This window comes from Hippopotamus amphibius, chromosome 9 (genome assembly GCF_030028045.1).
Source record: "Hippopotamus amphibius kiboko isolate mHipAmp2 chromosome 9, mHipAmp2.hap2, whole genome shotgun sequence".
In the NCBI taxonomy this organism is placed as follows: Eukaryota; Metazoa; Chordata; class Mammalia; order Artiodactyla; family Hippopotamidae; genus Hippopotamus; species Hippopotamus amphibius.
Genome location: NC_080194.1, coordinates 113,776,987 through 113,799,120, shown reverse-complemented (window position 1 = coordinate 113,799,120; position 22,134 = coordinate 113,776,987). Strand labels below are relative to the sequence as shown.

At 52.8% G+C, this 22,134-nt stretch overlaps 2 protein-coding genes across 16 annotated transcripts; one reads left to right on the top strand and one right to left on the bottom strand.

The window, feature by feature from the left end:
- The first annotated feature begins 2,658 nt into the window (after nt 1-2,658).
- Nucleotides 2,659-6,101, top strand: TUFM (Tu translation elongation factor, mitochondrial). The gene is made up of 10 exons (XM_057749890.1): nt 2,659-2,815; nt 2,919-3,113; nt 3,558-3,724; nt 3,964-4,068; nt 4,157-4,321; nt 4,470-4,602; nt 4,687-4,791; nt 4,900-5,051; nt 5,143-5,262; nt 5,741-6,101. The coding sequence occupies exons 1-10, from the start codon at nt 2,773-2,775 to the stop codon at nt 5,912-5,914; spliced, it is 1,359 nt and encodes a 452-aa protein (XP_057605873.1). The 5' UTR covers nt 2,659-2,772; the 3' UTR covers nt 5,915-6,101.
- Nucleotides 6,102-8,345: 2,244 nt separating this feature from the next.
- ATXN2L (ataxin 2 like) lies at nt 8,346-20,234 on the bottom strand. 15 transcript variants are annotated; one of them, XM_057748766.1, is made up of 24 exons: nt 19,436-20,225; nt 17,852-17,888; nt 17,574-17,630; nt 17,415-17,486; nt 17,067-17,217; nt 16,542-16,666; nt 15,655-15,746; nt 15,008-15,208; nt 14,162-14,337; nt 13,889-13,999; nt 13,149-13,343; nt 12,989-13,060; nt 12,651-12,721; nt 12,168-12,463; nt 12,019-12,088; nt 11,339-11,485; nt 11,138-11,210; nt 10,857-11,044; nt 10,391-10,520; nt 10,179-10,300; nt 9,802-10,014; nt 9,466-9,655; nt 9,103-9,262; nt 8,346-8,836 (listed from the first exon to the last, which is right to left on the bottom strand). In XM_057748766.1, exons 1-23 carry the CDS (start codon nt 19,735-19,737, stop codon nt 9,108-9,110), a joined length of 3,246 nt encoding a protein of 1,081 aa, XP_057604749.1. In that variant the 5' UTR covers nt 19,738-20,225; the 3' UTR covers nt 8,346-8,836; nt 9,103-9,107. The 15 variants fall into 15 exon arrangements, with proteins under 15 accessions (XP_057604749.1, XP_057604748.1, XP_057604760.1 ...); XM_057748765.1 differs by having other exon boundaries at nt 8,346-8,859; nt 19,436-20,224; XM_057748777.1 differs by having other exon boundaries at nt 8,346-9,262; nt 9,412-9,655.
- Nucleotides 20,235-22,134: the final 1,900 nt, after the last annotated feature.

Sequence of the window (22,134 nt, the reverse complement as noted above, 5' to 3'; positions counted from 1 at the left end):
TTCTCCAGTCAGCTACATCCATGTGAGGCTTTGAATTTGCCTGGCTTTGGGAGTGGAGGGGAGAGAAGGTCACTTTCTTGATGCAGAAGTGGCTTTGGTGCCATAAGCAGTCACTGTTACAGACAAGTCCAAGTCCTGGCATTTAGTGTTCAGTGGCAGTGGAGGTAGCAGCAGTTTTCTTATCAGGTCAGATCAGTTCTGTGGCTTAGGAGTCATTTCTCCAGCCTGCCTCACAATTCTGTAAGTTGCCTACCACCCTTAAACAAATCCCTCTCTTCTCAAACCAGCCAATGTAAATTCTGTTATCTGTAAATCAAGGCTCCTGACAACTACAGAGGATGCTACAGTCAACGGCTCTACAAAAAATACTCTCCCTTTGGACTCTTTTCTGAGCACTGCGTTTTGCAAATTTCAGTCATTCCTGTACACCTCTCCCCAAATTTGCCATTTTATCTACCAAGTATTGTGTTTTTAATAAATTAATTTTATATATTTTCAGTTGCATTGGGTCTTCGTTGCTGTGCGAGGGCTTTCTCTAGTTGCAGCAAGCAGGCACTACTCTCAGTTGCGGTGTGTGGGCTTCTCAGTGCAGTAGCTTCTCTTGTTGCGGAGCATGGGCTCTAGGTGTGTGGGCTTCAGTAGTTGTGGCTCCTGCGCTCTAGAGCGCAGGCTCAGTAGTTGTGGTGCAGGAGCTTAGTTGCTCCGCGGCATGTGGAATCATCCCAGACCAGGGCTTGAACCCGTGTCCCCTGCATTGGCAGGAGGATTCTTAACCACTGCGCCACCAGAGAAGTCCCCAAGTATTGTCTTTTAAACTGATTCATTTTTTTTTTTTTTTTTTTTTTTGGCACACGGGCTTAGTTGCTCCGCGGCATGTGGAATCTTCCTAGAGCTAGGATCAAACCCGTGACCTCTGCATTGGCAGGCGGACTCTTAACCACTGCGCCACCTAGGAAGCCCACTGATTCATTTTTTAAACTCAGTATTTACAATGCCAGTCTTTCTTTCAAACTAATACACATTAAAATAAATATAGCACCACTAAATTAGAAAGCATCAGTTTAAGTACCAACCCCCAATATCTTACATGCTGGTGGTGATCAAGAGTGTCTTAGGATAAATTTCCAGGTATGGAGTGACTGAGGTACATACAGGCTGGGGACAAAGAGAAGCCTTTTATACTGTACCAACCCTTCCTAATCAGAGCTGATGGGTTTGGAGGGCCAGAAGGACAGAAGTCTTCTCAAGTTTCTCATTGTAAACGACAGTTAAATTATAGTACAGTGCAGTGGCTAAGGGCACACTTTTTTGGAGCTTAGCTGTGTTAGGTTCCTTAATCACACTGATGCTGTTTTCTCATGGTAAAATGAGGGAAATAATGGCTCCTATCACAGGGGATAACATTGGGAGCATTGAATGTGAACCAATATGAAGCATTCGCACAATGTCCGATCTATAAAAAGCTCTATTTCTGAGTTTCCCAAACTCCTCTGAGCTTAAGAAGGGTGTTTGTGTGTGTTAAAAATAAATATAGTTTCCTTGTCTATGCCCAGACACTACTGAATCATAACCTCCAAGGGAGGAATTAAGGAATCTATTTGAAACAGACACCGTCAATTGAGTCTTAGGCTCTGATGAGTTTCGGAAACATTAATCAAGGTTAAGCAGCTGCTATTATCATCCCAGGGCGATGAGATGATGGATGTGAAAGTTAAAGGTCATCCTTGCACTCATTCATTCAGTCAACAGACATTTATTGAGCACTCACTGAGTGCTCCGCCCCGTGGTAGGTGCCAGGGACACAGCGGGAACAAGAAAGGCTCAGGCTGCCCTTAAAGGCACAAGAAGTTGGTCTCTCACCTGGTCATCTGTAAAAACTGGGTGGGTGGAACCAGATCAAGGGAATTACTCTCTGGGCTGCTGAGGGGCTACAGGGGTGGACGGCAAACTTTGTCCCCGAAGGCTGTGAGCCAGGAGGGAGGGTGTTTGAGGGTCAAAGACTGTGGGACTTGGAGGCTTCTGGACCCCTTTTCTGACTCTTGCCCAGCTCATTTCCTCTCAGAGCCAGACGTCAGCATCTCCCTATGAAGTAGGTACTACCATTCCCATTTTACAGACAAGAAAACAGGTTCAGCGGAGAGATGGGTCACACTAGAGCCCCACCCCCGAAAGGTTCCCAGGACGGTCCTTCTCGGCCTGGCCGCAGGGCCTGGTCCTACCTGCGGGTGCGACACAAGGTCGCCAGATCTGTCGCGAGACCCGCGCAGTGGGTCGGACTCCAGGGGCTTCCGGGCCAGGACGTTCCGGAGTCATCCACGCCGGGGCCGCCGCCTCTACCTCAAGGAGGACGGGACCGTCCCTCTGGATCTGGCCTCGCCCTCCCACGCTAAGCGCCAGCACAGCCCGCCTCCGCAGGAACTACAACGCCCAGGAGCCTCCGGGGCGTAGGTGCGCTGTGGGACGCTCCACATCGCCCCCTGGCGCCGCCAGAGAGAACTGCGTGGGCCCTCAGCCCGCGACAGGAGAGGGCGCCTTGGAAACCTTCACCCTCACCACCCGAGAGCCACCAGCGCCTTTCTGGACGCCTTCCTTCCCGCGCCCGGAAGTTGACAGGGCCATAGAGATTGGGGGCTAGAGGCTCCCAAACGTGCCCTCTCGGCCCTCACTTCCGCCGGAAGCGACTTCCATCCGCAGTTGCCCTTCCCCTACTGCACGCGCCGGCGCCCGCGCTCGCCCCCGGTACTCACTACTCTGGGCGCCAGGAAGACAACAATGGCGGCCGCAGCCCTGCTGCGCGCGACGCCCCTCTTCAGTGGTGAGGGGGCGGGGAGGGCGAAGGTGGCCCGGGTTCACGTGGGGGTCGTCGGGAGCGGCCGGGCTCAGGCCCGCGCCCTGACTCCGAGCCTCTGCCGCGGCAGGTCTCGGCGCCGGCCCGACCGCGCTGCTGCAGGGTCTTTTGCGGCCGCGGAAGGCCCCGGCACTGCCCCTCTTGTGCCGCGGCCTGGCTGTGGAGGCCAAGAAGACCTATGTGCGTGACAAGCCCCATGTGAACGTGGGTACCATCGGCCACGTAGACCACGGCAAGACCACACTGACAGCGGCCATCACGAAAAGTAAGCGGGGTTGGGGTGGGGGCTTCAGGCAGCTCTCGCTCTGCTGGCGGGACCTGGAGCCAGGCAGGTGGGGCCCGCGGAGAGGCTGCTGGAGGTGTTTAGTGTGGCTCCAGGCGCCAGAACTTGGGCGGACAGTAGATTGCAGGATAGAGGAGACAGGTTTCCCGTGAATATGGAGTTAGTGATGCATAAATTGGGGGACCCCGAATGGCCTCCCCCCCGGGGTGTTACCCTCGAGAAGTCACAGGGCTGGGCCTTGAGGCCCTATAACCTTTCTTTTTGGCCTGAAGTTGTCTCTGCTCCAGGAGTTGAAGGAGGGCATCTTGGAAGCTTGCTTCTCCTAGACTGTGGTTTGCTTAGGTGGGAGGGGCCCAGGAGTGTGGCCTGAGCCAGGCCTTTACCTCTGGAACTTTAGCTGAAAAGTGAATTCCCTTCCTTCGTTAGTTTTAGCCGAGGGAGGTGGGGCCAAGTTTAAGAAGTACGAGGAGATTGACAACGCCCCCGAGGAGCGAGCCCGAGGTATCACAATCAACGCGGCCCACGTGGAGTACAGCACCGCTGCGCGCCACTATGCCCACACCGACTGCCCTGGTCACGCAGATTATGTTAAGGTGGGAGAGCTGCTGGGGACAGGGCCTGGAACTGTCCCGCGCGGCCCCCCCCCCCGCCTCGAAAAATGTTAGGCTTGTGGGGAGGAGGTTAAGATATTTGAGGTGTGTGGGTTTGAGATCATGGATTTGTGGGCCTGGCCAGTCACCGTGAGTGGTAAGGAGGTGGCTGTGCTTGGTGGCTGGGGAGCTGAGGAGGTCATTGAGCTACAATGAGTGTTTCCTCTCCTCTCCCTCCCCAGAATATGATCACAGGCACTGCCCCCCTCGACGGCTGCATCCTGGTGGTGGCAGCCAACGATGGCCCCATGCCCCAGACCCGAGAACACTTATTACTGGCCAGACAGGTATTCAGAGCCTGGGTACGGGTGGAAGGAGGAAGGGGGCGGCGTTGGGCCACTCTGGACACCACCCATATCTCTTTCCCAACTACAGATTGGAGTAGAGCATGTGGTGGTGTACGTGAACAAGGCAGATGCCGTCCAGGACGCTGAGATGGTGGAGCTGGTTGAGCTGGAGATCAGGGAACTGCTCACGGAGTTTGGCTACAAAGGGGAAGAGACTCCCATCATCGTAGGCTCTGCCCTCTGTGCCCTTGAGGTGAAGGCAGGGTCAGGCAGGGGCTGCTGCTGGCTGGGGGTGGGGCTGGATGGGCATCCAGAGCGCTGCTCTGAGTCTAGGGGCTGGCCCTTGGCAAGTGAGAGAAGCAGAATGGAAGTTTCAGAGTCCTGTCACCTCCCACTCATAGCAACGTGACCCTGAGCTAGGCCTGAAGTCTGTGGAGAAGCTGCTGGATGCTGTGGACACTTACATCCCGGTGCCCATCCGGGACCTGGAGAAGCCTTTCCTGCTGCCTGTAGAGTCAGTGTACTCTATCCCCGGTGAGGACCCTGCTCATTTGCACTCCCTCCCCGTCACAGAAGCTTCACCCGGGGGTCCCTGATAGCCTGTCCTGTTCTTCCCAGGCCGTGGTACGGTGGTGACAGGCACACTGGAGCGTGGCATTTTGAAGAAGGGAGATGATTGTGAATTCCTGGGACATAGCAAGAATATTCGCAGTGTGGTGACAGGTACGGGGGAAGACTTGGGACCCAGGGGCTCCAGGATGACCTCTCCCCTTGTGCCTTCCCTCTGCCCTACGCCCTCCTCCCTCATCTCTCTTCTCTCTTCTCTCCTAGGCATTGAGATGTTCCACAAGAGCCTGGAGAGGGCAGAGGCAGGCGACAATCTTGGGGCCCTGGTCCGTGGCTTGAAGCGGGAGGACCTGAGGCGTGGCTTGGTCATGGCTAAGCCAGGTTCCATGCAGCCCCACCAGAAGGTGGAGGCACAGGTGAGGGCTCCAGGGGATGGTGGGCAGGTACCGTGGAGAGTCTGGGTGTCTCCAGCCAAGCCCAGTTCCACCTTCGGCTTCTCTCTCACAGGTGTACATCCTCACTAAGGAGGAGGGTGGCCGCCACAAGCCCTTTGTATCCCACTTCATGCCTGTCATGTTCTCCCTGACTTGGGACATGGCCTGTCGGATCGTCTTGCCTCCAGGGAAGGTATACGATGTATATGACATTGGGGGGACTTTTCCCTGGTAAAGAGTCTAGCTGATGGTGCAGGTGGAACTGATGGCGGAAGGGTCCGAATCAGTGGATTTAGGGGGAATGAGTCCTCATCCCATATTCCTTAGCTGTGCTAGCATTTCCCCATGAAGATTTCCCAGAAAAGAGTTCCTGTAGTTGAAGCTTCCAGTTTATTTTACAGAAGGGCTCAGAGAAGCCCTGTGACTAAGAAACCTGTATAACCCAAATTCCTTAAACATTTTTTTCTCAATGTTAGGAACACTAGTCACCAGTCCTTTCCTGTATTTGCATGTGCTGTTTGCATGTGCCTAATAGCTGGGATGAAGGTATTCCCCAGAAAGAATTGTCACCCTGCTGCATTTTCCCATAATCTTCAACCTCCTTGGTAGCAAACAACTAGGGAATGGAGGCACCCCGAAGAATACGTGTGGTCCTTGTCTCTGCCTTCCAGGAGCTTGCCATGCCCGGGGAAGACCTGAAGCTCACCCTAATCTTGCGGCAGCCAATGATCTTAGAAAAAGGCCAGCGTTTCACCCTGCGAGATGGCAACCGGACCATCGGCACTGGCCTTGTCACTGACACGCCGGCCATGACTGAGGAGGACAAGAACATCAAATGGAGTTGAATCTGGACCTCTGCTGGGGCTTTCTTGTTCAGGGCTGCGCTGGCCAGTGTTCTGCCTCTGGTGCCCCCTTCCCAGGGCAGAGGCTGCAGCCCAGCCAAGCTGCAGGTAGAATGACACTTCCCCTGGCCAGAGGGCCACGTGGCCGGCCAGGTGAGGTAGGTCAATAAACTGTTCTGTGAATAGAAAGCTAGTCTGGGTGTCGTGTCCTTTGTATACATTGGAGAGGATGGGGAATATAAAAACAGAGCCGAAGCCCAGGACACAAGCTTGGGAGACATCCCCAAGCCATCTGAACCAAGTTCACCTCTCTAGCCTCAAGAGTTCATCTGTGGTACAGGGTGGAAGAGCTGTCAAAGCTGTCAGCACCGCTATGACAATTTGAGAAAGGCAGAGAAGCTGAAGGATCGAAAGCTGTTCGAGTGAGCTTTGTGTGACTGCCTACCAAAGTGCTACATACATAAAAGAGGCTGTATCTTGGATATCCTACTGGGAGATACTGGGAGAGTGCTTATAGCTTGGGCCCAGTTCAGGTGCCAGACCCACCTGGTTTCCTCTCTGAGTAGTTATTAGGCTGTTGATACTGGGGACTGTATCCTGCCTGTCTTCCCCAGGACATACAAGGTATTTGGTAAATACACGATTTGTTTGCTTGGTGGGCTATCACCACCGTGTCATGGGTTCTGCTGTAGCATGAAAGTTTTCAACATTTACTGAGATTTAAAATTAACAAGGTCTGTTTATTCAAATGCACAGGGAGTAAAATGCTGAGATCTGGGGGAATTCCCCAGTGGTCCGGTGGTAAGGACTCCGTGCTTTCACTGATGAGGGCCAGGGTTCAGTCCCTGGCCAGGAAACAATTCACATGCCGCAAGGCATGGCCCAAAACAAAACAAAAACATGCTGAGATTTTTAAAAACTTGAAATTCCTGGTCAGGATGCTGACCCCCCACAGAAAAGGTGACTTTCAGCAGGCATTAACGGGCACCCTTTCAAACCTGGATCCTGACAAATGGATGTGTCCAGGACAGACAACCTACTCACAAGCAGCTCAGAGGGGAGGGTCTTAAGCCCAACCTGTGAGCCTGTTCTGTTTCTTTTAAATATTTACTTGGTTGCACCAGGTCTTAGTTGCAGCAGGCAGGCTCCTTAATTGTGGCATGCATGTGGGATCTAGTTTTTTGGCCAGGAATTGAACCCAGGCCCCCTGCATTGGGAGCTTGGAGTCTTAACCACTGCGCAACCAGGTTAAGTCCCTGAGAGCTGTTTTGAGAAACGGCCTGATCTGTGACTCCAGAACAAGGCAAACAAGAAGCAATCTCGAGAGGACAGAGGAACTTCACGAAAAGTACTATCCACCAATAGAGCTTTCCTCTTCGGTGTCCAAGGTGAGGCTGAAAGGTTTCACAGGAGGTTTCCTGACTGGGTGGAGGCTAAGTTCCCTTCCAACTTCAAGATTTCTGCTCTTAGGAATAAATTATCAAAAGGGCTACTCAGGACTGCCTGCAATTACATCTCTCCTAGAAACCTGTCTCCACCTGCACCACAAACATCCAGAGCCCAAGTGAAGGCTTTCCTGCTCCTGCTTTTTTCATCACTGTCTCCCAACTCCAACGGATGGTCCCTAAAACAGCTCCGTCACTTGGGACCCCAAACCTGCCCATTTTTAACAGCCAATTAGCTGCTACAGATAATGCCTTTTCCCACTCACCTCTCTGAACACCTTGCCTGCCTTCCCCAACCCCATGCCTGCCAAACCACTAGGTTTCATTCAGATACTCATACCCTGGGAATTCTCCCCCGATATCTAACTTCATTCTTCCTGCCCTGGTCTCAGCCAATTTTCTCTCTCACTGAACACCAGTCCCATTCTTTATCCTGTAAGTGTGAAATCTTCACTTTACAATAAGAAACCAAGGCCAGGACATAACAGTAAGAATTCCAAACTGTCTGGAAAAAAAAAAAAAATCAGAACAAAACCACCTCCTGAGCCCTGTTATTTCTCCAACCCATACTTTGCTCCTCTCTTCCTAATTTAGCTCCTGCTTCCCCTCAACCTGGCTCAACCCAGCCTCCTCCCCACTTCCACTAGCAGCTTCATCTCACAGCTCTCACCCACACCCAAGACCTCCCGGCTGTGCTCCAGTCAGGCCCTTATTTCCAGCGGTCCAAGATACTACTGTACTTTTTAGTGTAAAGAGGCAGGCGTAACTCATGAAGTACTTACATTAGAAATGAAAACTTCAAACCACACCTCACAATGAGGCCAATTTTGAGGAGAGAAAACAGCCGAGTGACTGGTGACCAGAGCAGCAGTTACAGAGCCAGAAAGGCATATTTGGGCTATACTGCTACTCTGCCCCACCTCGGGAACCACATAAAACTCACAGCCACCATCTCACTATTCTCCAAAGAGGAAACTAAGCAGGTTAAGTTAGTTTAAAATTTTATTTTTTTTAATTTTTTTTAAATATTTTTATGTAATAAAAAGTAAAAGTCCTTGTCCAACCATCCTTGTGGGGCATCTGTTTCTCTCACGCGGGTCACTCAAGTTAATGGGGAAGAAAGAACAGGGCGCCCAAGTCTGAGGTTATAAATAATAGAAAATAAAAGATCTTCCATCTCCAGCGGGGGGACAGATGAGAGGATGGGAGGGCAAGATGGGGTGGGGATGGGCAGGGGCAGAGCAGGAACCCCCCACCCCCGCTGGACCCTGGCCCTGCCCACTTTGAGGCCCTTCCCATTCAAGGTGCTTGGCAGGAACTCCCCAGCTCCCCCCCCCCCCCGGTGGGGGAAAGGGGGCTGGGGGGCTGGGACTGGTCCGAGCTGCTGGGGGAAGAGACATAGATCACTCTTCCCTCCACTCATGGAGGTCTCAGGTCGCGGCCAGGACAATCTTCAGTTCCCCGGGGGGTGGAAGGGGAGCTGCTGGGAGGGATGAGATTGAACTGGTTGGAGGGGAAAGAGAAGAGAGCAGGAGCATTAGAACCCAAGCAGCTGTCCCTTCATCCAATGCCATCCAGTGTGGGGTGTGGGGGGAGTGTTGGTAGGAGCGGCCTCCTCAAGGTGTCTCATGGGGCTGTCAGAAGCACAGATCAATCGCCGTTTCCCAGTGAGCCAGAGCCCTTCCTCATGTGCCCAGCTCAGCCCCCCACACCCCAGCCTGGCCCTGTCTGCTGCGCTGACCTTACCTCGGCTAAGTCAGGAGACAGTCGGGGTCACTGAGAGCTGGGGAGGCAGTGGGGAGGGGGGCTGCTGGATCACAACTGAGCGAGGACGGAGGGAAGCAAAGGACAGAGCCAGGAGCAAGCCCCTGGCGGCGGCGACTGTGGCTTCTGCCCACCCTACACACTTCACAGACAGGTGCAGGTCGGCAGGCGCCCTGTGGGACGGCCCTGCCTCCAAGACCCCTCACTCCCCGCCCAGAACCCGTGCATCCTGCCCCACCTGCAGCCCATCAGATCTTCCATGCCAAATTCCCCCGGCTAACGAGAACTCACGAATCCTGTCATCGGCTCCTCCTGGAAATCCAGGCGCCTGGCCAGGCTGCTCACCTTGGGGGTGTCCGATGTAGGGGTAGGGTGAGGGTGTGGAAGCTGAGAGTGCAGGCACCCCACTCTGGGGCACTGCGCCTTGGGGGGGGCCCCCATGGCTCTGGGGTGGGTGCAGCAGCATCACCTGGGGCGGGTGGGGAGCCCCAGGGTGAGGGGGCGGGGCTGCTGTGATTCCAGTTTGGACATGGGCCTGCAGAGAACAAAAAGGAGCTGGGAGCACCACAGGAGCTCAACACGGGCTCTGAGAATCCCAGTGTCAAGAGTACAAAGGATTCAGGGATGGGGTGGCCCCATCGTTCAAGTCCTCGTGACAAAGCAGGTCGCGTGGCCTCTTACCTGGGTAACATGGGCCATGTTGGTGAAGCCGTGGGGCAGCTGCTGGTGGGCATGGATGGCATACACAGCGGCTGGTTGGGGGAAGCTGCTCTGAGGGGACTGGGCAGAAGGTCCCGGTGGCAGAGAAGGCGGTGTGCCTGTCAGGGCCCCCGGGTGGTACAGGTTCTGCTGTGGCTGTCCACTGCCCAGGTGTGGGGCCTGCCCCGCCTGGTGCTGTCAGGGGGAGGTGAAGGGTGAGTGCCACTTTCTCCTCCTGTACCCAGGCCTACCGCCCGCTGACCCCTGGTTCTCCCTGCTGGGGAACGACCCCTAGCCCTACCCCTCTCTCCCAGCCGTCCACTCCTGCCCTGCCCACTGGGATCCCCCACGGCAGGCACCTGGACGGGACTGGGGGCCGCATGCTGGGACTGCGGCTGGCTCCCAGTAGGCGTGGTGGCTGGCTGCGGCTGGTGGGCATGGAGCTGCGTAGCATGGTGTGGATAGGACTGGTGAACAGTGGCTACAGCAGGAAAGGGGGAGAGAAAGAGTGCTGAGCACACCAGAGGGGGCTGAGGAGCACAGCCTGGAGGGGGGAGAGTACAGAACTCACCATAAAGGGCTTGGGGGGTGGGCTGCTCTGCAGAAGGGTACTGAGGGGTGGAGGATGACACAATGGCCTGGGGATGGCTCCCCGACGTCAGCATGCGTGGGTTGCTCTGAAGCATGGGGGCAAACACCGGCTGGAAGGGCGAGGAGAGAAGCGGTCTGCTCAGCAGGCACATCCTGCTGCCCAGCAACTCGGGCACAGAGCCACTGCGGCCTTGTCATGACCAGCCAGCTACACACTCACGACAGCCCTCCCAAGGAGATGCCGCACTTCACAGGGAAGAAACCAACGCCAGGGATCCACTGCCTTGCACAGGCCCTACCAGAGCCAGGACTAAAGCCCAAGTTGGACACCACCACCCACAACTCTGCCTGCCTCCCTCACCAGCTCCTCGGAGTCTGGGAGGTGGAGAAGACGGGCTTTCTAAGTAGGGGTTCTGCAGCCCACCTTCTTCCCATGCCTCAGTCACCTGCGAGGGGTAGTGGGCCATGGGCTGCATCATGGCGGGCTGGCCTGGGAACTGCTGTGGATTGTAAGGGATGTAGGAAGAATAAGGTGTGGCAGCCACCAGAGGTGGGCCCGCGGCGGCGGCGGCCTGCATCATCGGCGGGGCCGAGGCTGGCTGGTGTTGGTCCGAGCGCTGGGGGGGCAGGGAGCCTGCAGGCGGGGGGGAAACAGTGCAGAACTCAAGCTCCATCTGCCAGCAGGCCCTGGGCAGTGCCACCGACTGCCCCTCCTGACCCTGCTCACCTTTTGCTCCCCGGTACTTGCCCTGCTGTCCAGGCACTGAGTTGGACACAGGATATGGATACATCTGAGGTGCCTAGGGGCAAGAGCACAGGTGAGGCTGAACGACTCGCTTACAAATGCTCAGAACAGGCTTGACTCGGTCCCTCAGGCAGTGCAGCCAAACCTCTAACCCCCCTGGGCCCACCCAGTCTCTTCTCTCACCTGAACAGCTGGCCCCATGTGGATCTGAGGTATGTAGGAAATGTACTGGGGGCTATAGAGCCCACTCTGGCCTGCTGTCAGCACCGGGATGGAGGGAGTTGAATGAGTCCGGGGCCCAGGAGAAGTTGGAGTACTGGTGGATTTATTCTGTAAGAGACAAAGGAGGACATGTATAAGATTACCTTAATGACTTCTGTAACCCACCCCCTCCCCATTCAATAGCATCCACAGAGTGCTGTGCGCCAAACACACCCTACACCTCATCTTGGGTAAGCCTTACATCAAACCCTACGAGACGGGCTTTCTCAAATATAGGTGAGGAAACTGAGGCAGAGAGGTTAAGTGGCTTATCCAAGACCACAAAGCTCACAAGCACAAAGGATCAAGCCAAGTCAGTGGGTCCAAATGAAGTCTATGCTCCTAATTACCACTCAGATCCCCCCTGAACCAAATGCTAAGTCCCAGGGAGAAACCCACAAATATCTGTTTGTCAGACGCATCACGATCCCTTGCCACCCAGCTCTGAGACCTGTTTCCCCAACTGTTGTGGTCCCTACACACTTTGACAATGTCTCCTCTCGCTGCCTGACAGTCAGGTGCTCCCCCTCCACTGCTCTAACACCCTGCTCCCAAGTCTCCCTCATGGAAACCAAAGCCCACATTCCCCCATCCCATCTCACCACAGACAGCAGGGGCTTAGTGGGATTGAACTCCTTGGCATTAGGGTTCAATGTTGACTTCTTCACTTGCCTATGAGAGAAAAATTAAGTAAATCCTCACAGTCTGGCCCTCATCACGCAACACCCACCCAGCTCCAAACCCCACTCACTCAGCAACAGGGCCCTCGTCCTTGTCATCTCCCTTGATGAGGCCCATTGGGGGGCTGCCGGTTTGGCTCGGGCAAGGTGGGGGGGGCTGATCTGACCCCTCGGTGCCTCCTGCTGGTGGCAGGGGTGGTTTGTCCTCCTTATCCGATACGGATTCTGTCTTGGAGGAAACAGGGGACCCCATGGGCTCTGAAGCCAAAAGACCATCGACCTCCTTCTCCTTCCCTTTGGCCTCCTCCTTTAGGATCCGGGGAGGAAAAGGATCCAGGCTGGTCTCAGGGGAGCTACTGGGCTGAAGCTGGAAGGAGAGAACATATATACAACATACAGAGGACTGTCCAGGCCAGACCCCAGGCCCACCTTGCTTCCTTCACCTGCTCACATCTCTTGATGCCACAACGGTGCCTATTTCATAAACCTCCCCCAACCCCTTCCCGCCATCTCTATCCTGTGAACATCCTAGTGCATTCCCACACTTTTCTCACCTTAAACTGGGCCCCAAATTTTCTCAGTTCTTCCAGTTGAAAGCGTTTCTGCTCGTTCTGAAGGCCAGGGACTATGAGAAATAGCAAAAAAGGAGAAAAATGCATATTTCTTTTCTTGAAGGTGGCTACATGGCATCTCAAAAGACAAAAAAAAAAAAACAAAAAAACCAAGGAAAAAACCAAACTCTTTAGAACCCTTTAAGTTAGGATCAAAGGGCTGGTACACATTGTCTGTTTCTGAATTCCAACAAGTTCCCTAACTGAAATGCTCTCCTAATCAAAGGGGTATTAGACTCTGGCAGGAAAAACAAAACAAAACAAAACAAAACAATCCTTACCTTTCCCAGCTATCCGGGACAGCTCCTGGGACTCCAGCGTTCTCCCAGGTTCCTTGGTTGGGAGTTCTTTTACTGAGCAAGAAAGGAGAGATGCATGAAGGCCCTTCTGTCCAGAACCACACTTCCCACTGTCCACAGCCCTCAATCAGGTGGTTCTTACCATCTGTGGGGGCCAGTGAGATCTTTGGAGAAGCAGGGGAAATGGAGCCTACTCCAGGATCCCCAACTGATGATGTCACGGGGATGGAAGCTGAAGAAGTCGGTACCGCTGAGCCAATGGGAGGCTCAGGGCAGGAAGCTGAGACTGGGGCAGGGGCAGCAGACTTCGGAGAACGTGGGGGGTACATCCGGCCAACTGGAAGAGAAGGGAGAGCCATGTGATAGTCACTGCTGGTCAATGAGCAATGGGTACCAAGGACTCACGAGAAACACCAAGAAAAGTTTATCCACAAGGTCACAAACCTAAATGCTTAGAACGGCAAGGCAGGTTAAGTTTAAGCAGTTAAAATGGCCTCATGGGTACCATGAAAGACTGGAATGCTGAAAGGGGCGGTAATGACTCAGTTCCAACCAACCAGAACTATGCAGCAAGACAGGTTCAGTGTTGGCAGAACTTTCTGTATTTCAAAAGAAATCAGAAATTTTCTATGATTTCTCCTGTCTTAAAACGTTGGTGACTAACTTAAACAAAAGACATCTGCTGGCCAGACACAATGGCCAAGCTGGACTTTCCGCACAAGGGAAACTGAAAACTTATTTTCTAAAAAGCATAAATCCAAGTCTCCAAAACACCTTTCATATCTTGAAACTGTCTCCCATCCCAGCACTGTAACAACTGACATTTATATCCCTTCACAAATTTCTATCTATTTCTTCATGTAAACACCACTGGAATCTTACCTGCAGGAGGAGGTGGAACAGAAGCTTCTCCAGAAGGCCTGCTGCTGGGGGAAGACAGAGTCTTGGCACCTCTCAGAGGCCGCTGTGCCTTAGGGGACATGCGGGAAGGGCCTATATTTTTTTTTTTTTTTAAAGATGGGAAAAAAGAGGCAGAGTTCCTTCTATTACATTACTATCAACACATCTTCCTTCCAACCCATCTAAATTCTTTTGTCTTTCCCACCTCCTTACCATCCCCCTCCCTGCCCCTTACAAGTCTGCTTCGTAACTCACCTCCATTGATACCACGTGTCTCAGAACCTGGGCCAGGGCTGCTATTGTCAAGATGGTGAGGGCCACGAGGTGGCAAAGAGCTAAGGCCAGGCCGGCCGCCCCGAGAACTACTGCATCGAACTCCTCCCCGGGGACCTTCCCGAACTCGTTGGGGTAGAGGGATATACTTTCCCTCCCTGGGGAGAGAGTTCAAATAACATCAAGTAGCCACAAACACATTTTACAAAGATGAACCCCTCCTTCTAAAGTCCACTTCCTGCCTTACACACACACACACACACACACACACACACACACACACACACACACACACACACACACACACACACACACACACACACACACACACACACACACACGCCTGGCTTTGGTTTTCTGAACTGTTTCACTTGAAGAGCTATCTTAGTCATATGTTCTGTGACTCCAGGAGGATGACCCTATGTTGCATCAAAATCTGACCAGAACAAAGCAACCAGTGCTCCACCATTCTAACCCTCCTGACCCACAATAAAGATAGTGTCATGTTGTGGTTTAAGGTGGAGCGTTTATAAGATACCGCACACTTCAGTTTCATTTTCACAAAGGGAAAAGTAAAACGTATGAATAAATATTCACAGAAAAAAAGAATATGTATCAAAAAGCTCAACAAAACCTGTCTTTAGTCCATAAGCTTCAGCTTTGTTACCTTGGGCAAATCACTTAACGGTTCTAGACTTCGGTCTCCTAAACTTAAAAACTGGAAATAACTATGTATTAACCTAAATGGTTGTGAGGCTTCAACAAGAGTATACCAGGCTCTTGGCCTGAGCAGTGAGCCCCCCACCGACCAGCCACCCCAGCAATCACCTAGATGCCAAGCTGGGGCTCTCTCGCCCTGAACCCTGTCGCTGAACTGCACTGTGCTTCTCCTCTTCGGTGCGCCCGTCATCGTTCTCCATGGCGATCCGCAGGCGGTACTGGGGGCTTGATTCAATCTCTCGAGCCAATTGGGCTGCACGCAGCTCCCGCTGACGAAATTCTTCTGAGTTGTCCTTCTCTAAGGGCACCCTGAGAGAACCACCACCATCCCAGTGCCACAGGACAAGAGGGGGAAAAGGGAAGACATTTCTATCAGTCCTATCACCAGCTCAGATATGTGAGTGTTTAAACCCTTCAACAACTCAGCATATACTGAACTGGCATCCAGTAGGGCCCCAGGCGGAGCAACAAGGCCTATCTCTGAATCTGAGGGACACTTACACACGTATACAAATTTGTTCAGGTTTTAGAGGGAAAGTATGGACAAGAAAAGTTAATTCTACCCATGGAATCAAGGTTAAGAAGAGGAGAAAACCTTTGTGGGAGCAGTGCACAGGGCAGATTGGGAGTGGGGAGAGGGCAATCTGGACACCCAGAAAAGCACATACAAAAGCTCTGCTCCACCTGGAGACCCGCCTTCTGTTCATGACCCCACACCTCAAACTGCACCACGTGAGAAGCACCAAGACACTCACGTATAAGAAGAGAGACTGCTGTCATAAGTGGTTTTTACACCGTAGTTCTCCTCATTGAACTTGAACATTTCATTGGGGTCCCATCCATTGGACTAAAGGAAGAGGGAGAATGTTTTAAAACCCAGCAAGGAAAGCAACAATAACCTGTCTTTCTCCTCCAGCAGGTTGAAATTCTAAAAATCTAGCCAAACCACAAGTGGAAAAAAAGTAACATGGCTAGTGGGACTGTCAACTAGTTCTACTGATTGCAGTACAAATCAGCAACATCCAGTAAAAGAGAAGCCTTCAAAACCTAACATCCATTTCCAGGTTTAAACCCCAGAGAAATTCTGGCATATACACATAGGGATACACGTTCTAAAAATTCAATAAGGTGCCATTTTTCATGTCAAAATAATAGCAGAAACCCTCCACCCATCAGTAAGGAAAGGGATAAACACAATTTGTTTTGTAGAACAGTACACAATAGTTAAGAGCAATGACGAGATCTACGTACCAATGGTAAAAATTCAAAAATAGGCAAAAAGAGTAAATTTTAGACAAATTAATACAGTGAAATAACAATGCACTCACTAATGAGAAATTTTAAATGCTCAAGGTAGTTGTTTTGAGGAAGGGAAATGAGCCTACACAAGTACTCAATCTGATCTATGTTAACTTGAAGCAAATGTTAACAGCTGTCAATCACAGATGATGGAAAAACAGGTATTTTCATTATTTTCTGTACCTTTCCATTAGAATCTGACTGCCATCGATAAGCAATAGTAAAAGAATTCCCCCCTGCCCATCCCAGCAACTCTTGGTTCCAAGAACGTCATCATATCAACACCCCGCCCTCCGGCAGCAGAGCCCCCCAGCTCCCCGGTTCTCAGGGAAGGAGACTGTACCATGTCCGACTCGAGGTCGTAGTCGTCGCTGTTGCTGTCACCCCCCTCCCAGCGCTGAAGCACCTTCTCTTTGTGCTCCCCATTCACCTTCGAGTTCATGGCAATGGCTGAATCAGTGAACTTGTCTGTGAGGGCAGATTGAGGATCAGGAGTCAGGTGACATTTCACAGCCTTCTTTCTAACACCCCTCCCACCACAGAAGCAAAGAGGTTTCTGTGTGTCAGACATAGGGGGGTGGGGGCAAGGGGTGGAGTGCAGAATAAAAAGTCTCGTTCTAAGAGTGCAAAAGAAGCAAGAAGTTGAAAACAAAGCAAGGAATGTATGAAGAACCACAATACAGGCTGGAATTCACTCCACTCTATCTTAGACTTTAAGACATATCCTCAAGAAGAAAACTCTAGCCTTCTTCCTCAGACATAAATGAAGATGGTAAAGAGGGGGAGGGAAGAGGAGAATCAAGCCATCACGTTCTCTGCCCTCTACTCAAGAAGCAGGTCTGACATAAAAGCGTGGCTCAATAAATACCTTTAGTGGCATAATTGAAGTCAACATTGCGGAAGTGGACAAGCATGACATCACTTGGCTTAAACACCATGGTGTCCACAATGTCTTCCCGACGAGGACCACCTGCTGGCTCCGATGCTTTCCGGTGCACAGCATCCACTGCCAGTTCAAACTAAAAAAGTCCCATTTCCCAACACCCAAGGGTCAGTATCAAGAAATGTAAAGACAAAAACATAAGTACTTTTATAAATGAGTACAGCCACAATGTTGTCCAACACCACTCAATTTACCATCTTCAATGAGCCTATTTCATCTCCCCCCTCTTCCTCCTATGTAACTCCAAAACTAAGGTAATTTGAATACACTAACCTTTGAGCTCAGCGTCTTGAAGATACCTTCATAGGTAGTACCATTCTTTACCTTTACATCACAAGTGGAGCCCTGAAAGAGTGGGGGGAAGAAAAGAAGAGTGCCTCTAGCAAACTGATGCATTACATTCCTCAACCTAGGGGTTAGGTACACACTTACCACAACAGCTGTAAGGAAATGCAGCATTCTGGAATTGTTGTAGACACCCTCAAACACCTGTCAGTAACACAGGAGAGAGACAAATAAAGGAACGGCCAGTCACCATCTCATCTTCCTTCAAAATGTCCACGTTGCACGTACACCCACCTTGTATGTGCTGAACCCCTTGCGCTTCTGAACCCACCTGACTATTTCTGCACTAATCTGCCCTATATCGCCACACATACGTATATCTTTAAGGTCTCTGGGCCCTAGGCAGGGGGGGAAAAGGCACTCACCGGTGACTGTGGGGGTCCCTTTCCTGTGCTTTGTCCCCTATAAAAAAAGGAAATGAGAAAGTAGTTATTTAGATTATGTTCAATGCCTCTTATAAAACTGATTTCAAAGGACTTGGTATGCTAGAACCACATAATATGTGAAGATGATCATTTAGGTTACAAACCAATTAATCAACAAGATTTTCAAATTCTCACTTTATATAGAGAAAGAAAAACAGGCATAAAAACCCATTTCCTCCAAATACCAGTAAACTAGACCTCAAATAACCAAAGGTTGTCAATTGCTGTAAAAGCCAACTCAACACAACCATTTCACTTTCTGCAAGAGGGCGAGGGCTGCATGTTTCCAAAAGACAAATCTACCACATTCTACAACAAATAACTCACCCCAGATGTAAAGGTGGAAGCTCAGAGAGTGCAGATTTGGAATTACCTAGCTCAGACATATTACCTCCCAAACAGAAAAGACCATCATTTCCCGCAGCCTTACGCCCCAAACCCTGCGGGGGGAGGGATGCGGGGGTGTTTCTCCCTCTACAATCCACCCTTCTCGACCCTCTTTACTCATTCAGGTTGTTACCCACTCTAGGAGGTGTCACCAGTCGTCCAGTAACCCTGCTCCTCGCTGGCTGATGTAACCAGCGGTTAAAGAGGGCGATTAGGGGGCCGCTGGCGGGGCTGGAGGACAGCGCAGCCGCAAAACCTATCCACCGGGAAGCCTCGCCCGGTCTGCGCCTGCGCATTAAAGCCCACGGGCCTCTTCAAAATCCCCCTCCCGCGATCAGAACCCACTGCGCCTGCGTGTACCTCCACTCTCAATTCCAGAAACCCACATACAGAAGACACGGAGTGAGGTGTCCACCACTCAGCCAAGAACACCAGGCGAACCCGTAAACGCGCACTCCCAGCCGCTGCCCTGTGTGTTACCCGGGGCTGGAGAATGGCCGGGTCATAAGACAGAGCATCCGCGCGCACGTAGAGGAAGAGCGCGCGCGCTGGAGGTTCCCGGCCCGCAGTCCTCCCAGCTTCGTCCCTCCTTCCGTCCCCCCGCCCACCCTGCTCCCTTCCTACTGGGCGGACTGGGAAGGGGGAGGTAGCAACTCGCTCTCAAGTCCCTCCCTCCCCATTGGCCAAACTGTGGGCCGCGCGCCCCCCTCCATTGGCTACGGCCAGGGACCCCTTCCAGCCGCCGACTCCCCATTGGCTGAAGCCGGGGACCGCGAGACCCTTCGTGGTAATGGAGCCGGGGACCCCGATCACCTCTTCACCGCCCCCCCCCCCCCCCACCCCGCCAACTCCTCGTTCCGATGCCGCTGGCGGGATGCGCCCTGCCTGCCCTTAAGGCCCAGGCTCCAAGCCCTGACTAAGCTCGCTGAGCCGAGCACGGCCCCTAAATGCCCCGGTGGCCACGGGGACGCTTCTCCGCCGACCTCCTTAGGACCTGAGGGGCCCACCCCCAGCTTCTAGGGGTTTCCCCACTCCCCCTAACGCCCCTCAAAGGTGACCAGCCTAGAAGTCCGCCTCGCGCGATGTACAGGGCTCAACCACCTCGGCTCCAGCGCCCAGAAACCCACCCATCCTCACCTGGCGCTGCCGATAGCCGGTGCCCCTGGCCTCTCCTGATGTTGCTGCTGAGGCGGCGGCGGCTGAGGCGCCAAAACGCCCTCAGCTCCCCGGCGGAGTCCGCTCCCGGCAGCGGCTGCAGGCCCCAGGCAGGGAGAGGCGGCCGCGGGAGGCCCTGGGGGAGCCGAGGTGGAGGCCAAGGGCCCCGGGAGGCCGCCGTTGGGAGGGCTGGTGCCCCCGGGAGGCCGGCGGGCCACGGCCTGTTGCGTGGGGGGCGGCTGCTGGGGCTGGGAGGTCTGTTGTGGCGGCTGAGGCTTCAACATGATGGCAGCGTCCGGAAGGGGAATCAGGGGGAAGGGAAGGAGCGAGGAGGCCGGGGCTGGGCCCCCGCCGGAGAGCGCGGGAAGCGAGGGGGACTGAGAAGCTGGGGACCCGCCGTTGGCGGGCGGGGGCGAGCCCCGCGGTGTCGGGGGTGGATAGAGAAGACGGCGGCGCGAGGAAGCGCCGCGAGGCGGAAGGGGAGGGGGTCTCGCGGGCCAGAGGAAAGCGAGAGGGCGCGAGCCGGCTTGGCGCGCGTGCGCGTCGCTGGGGAAAGAGAGGGGGGAGGAGCGCGCGGGCAGGAGCGCCCGACGGGGGAGGGGCGGGGAGGAGGGAGCGGCGGCACGAGCTGCCCGGGCGCACCGGGGCGGTTAGCTCCGGGCGGGAGAGAGGGGAATAAGGAGAGGTGAGTCTCGCGCCCCTCTCCTTTGGAGTGGGTAAGGAGCAGCGCGGGCGCTCACGCGCGCCAAGGACTTAGTCTCTAGGTCTCAAGCAGCCCTGAAGGCTGCCGGCCGCTGTCGCTTCACAATGAGCGTGTGAAGCGCTGGGGGTGGAGCCGAAGCAGAGAGGAAGGAAGAGCCGGCCGCCCCGCCTACGCCGCCGGCGTAGCGTCGGGATGCCTCCGCAGTCGTGTGAGAAGTCGCGACGTAGCGTGCAGTTCTTCCGCCATTTGGAGGCCCATGGGCGGAGTCTTGAATGCAAAAAAAAAAAAAAAAAAAAATCCCGGGACTAAACCAGGGGCTTATGGCTTGTGGCAGGTTTCATGGACCTTATCTGCTTTACATAAACGACTGACAGGCATTAAAGTTATTAGTTTGAGCATGCTGGTCTTTAGAGATAAATCTATGCCTAATTCTAAATGGTTTTAATAATTTTCCCCAACCTAATGGTTTCTCCATGGCCTAGGATGAACCCTTAAACTGTAGGAACAAAAAGACTGAAGGCCATAGTTCCTAGGGTCTAGTTCAAAATCCTCCACCCAACTCTGCAATAAAGGCAGCCTTCATTCACTCAAATTAGTTGGGCATTAGGACATTAGGTACCTTGGATATACCTAATTAAACCACTTCCTGCCCTCAAGGAGTTCAAACTAGTGGTAGATTCAGACAATTAGATGACATCTATTAGGTGAAGCACAGGGCACTATGAGAGTAGATAGGAATGACATCTAATTCAGCTTTGGGTGATGGATTTCTAGGCAGGGAAATAGGATATGACAAGGTAAGGAAACAAGCATGTCTGGAGTATAAGAGGGAAGAAGTTTTTAAAAAAACCCAAAAAACTGGAAAGGTGAGTAACCTGGGACCAGTTTAAAGAGACGTGGAGGGACTTCCCTGATGGTCCAGTGGCTAAGACTCAGCGCTCCAAATGCAGGGGGCCAAGGTTCGATCCCTGGTCAGGGAACTAGATCCCGTATGCTGCAACTAAAGATCCCGCACGCGGCAACGAAGATCCTGCAGTGCGCAACACCCAGCACAGCCAAATAAATAAATATTAAAAAAAAAAAAAAAGACGTGCACATCCTCCTCAAAGCAGTGGGACCCATTTACAGAAAGTGAAGAGAACAGATTTGCGTTTTTAAAGGATTACTCTTTATTTGCAAGGTGGAGAACGGAATGGAGGAGTTATGGGTCTGTGGTCATAATCCCGGCGAAACTTTAAACATCTCAATCTCTCTTGGCTCCAGGTGTTAGCATTGGAACTCTTCCAGCTCTTAACTCCCCCCTGAACACGCACACACTTAGCTAAAAGTCTGCCTCACTCCTTGAGAAGTATTCCTTCACCCTGCCTCACTCCTAGCTTTGAGAGTGTTAGGTTCCCCTCCCTGTATGCTTGGTCAGCAATTTTCCCCACTTTATTCTGTGAGCTCCTTTCAGTTTTCCTGCTGGTATCAGCTCCCTATACCTGGCACAATACAGGCAGTCAGTTAAATAACTGTGAAGTGAATGAATGCAAGCAGTATTTTGACGACCATGTCTCCTGGATGTCTGAATAACTGTTCCAGCTTTTTCCTGGCATCACCTGCACCACCTGGTGCCATGCCACCTCTCCCGCCTCGTTATGGGCACTCCTGTCTCCTCACCCACATCCTCCTCCCACACTCTGTTTCAGCCCGTTAAACTCTGATTTCCGCAACATGCCTTGCCCTTATTCAATTCTGCCTTCACACGTGCTGTTTCTTCACCAACTTATTCTTCAAGCTCAGGTGTCAGTCCTTTGGAACATCTTGTTATTGCCTCCCTCCTCCAGACTCCCAGAGCACTGTGATGGTTCTTTGGTTCCTTTGGTTGTTTCTTTTTATTTGTTTTGTTTTGTTTTTTTTTGTATGGCTCCCCTTTCCTTTGGAGCCTAAGGTCATTAAGGTCGGGGACTGTATTTTACTCATTTCTCTGTCCTTCCTG

Bases quoted from the DNA above. Each gene is read 5' to 3' on its own strand.
- TUFM (XM_057749890.1), top strand. From the start codon at position 2,773: ATGGCGGCCGCAGCCCTGCTGCGCGCGACGCCCCTCTTCAGTG. The intron at 3,725-3,963 runs GTGGGAGAGCTG...CTCCCTCCCCAG, and splicing joins GTCACGCAGATTATGTTAAG to AATATGATCACAGGCACTGC. The intron at 5,263-5,740 runs GTATACGATGTA...TCTGCCTTCCAG, and splicing joins TCGTCTTGCCTCCAGGGAAG to GAGCTTGCCATGCCCGGGGA.
- ATXN2L (XM_057748777.1), bottom strand. From the start codon at position 19,737: ATGTTGAAGCCTCAGCCGCCACAACAGACCTCCCAGCCCCAGCAGCCG. The intron at 15,209-15,654 runs GTGAGTGTCTTG...TGGTTCTCTCAG, and splicing joins AGCAGTCTCTCTTCTTATAC to GGTGCCCTTAGAGAAGGACA. The intron at 10,015-10,178 runs GTGCCTGCCGTG...TCCCCCTGACAG, and splicing joins CGGCCCCCAGTCCCGTCCAG to CACCAGGCGGGGCAGGCCCC.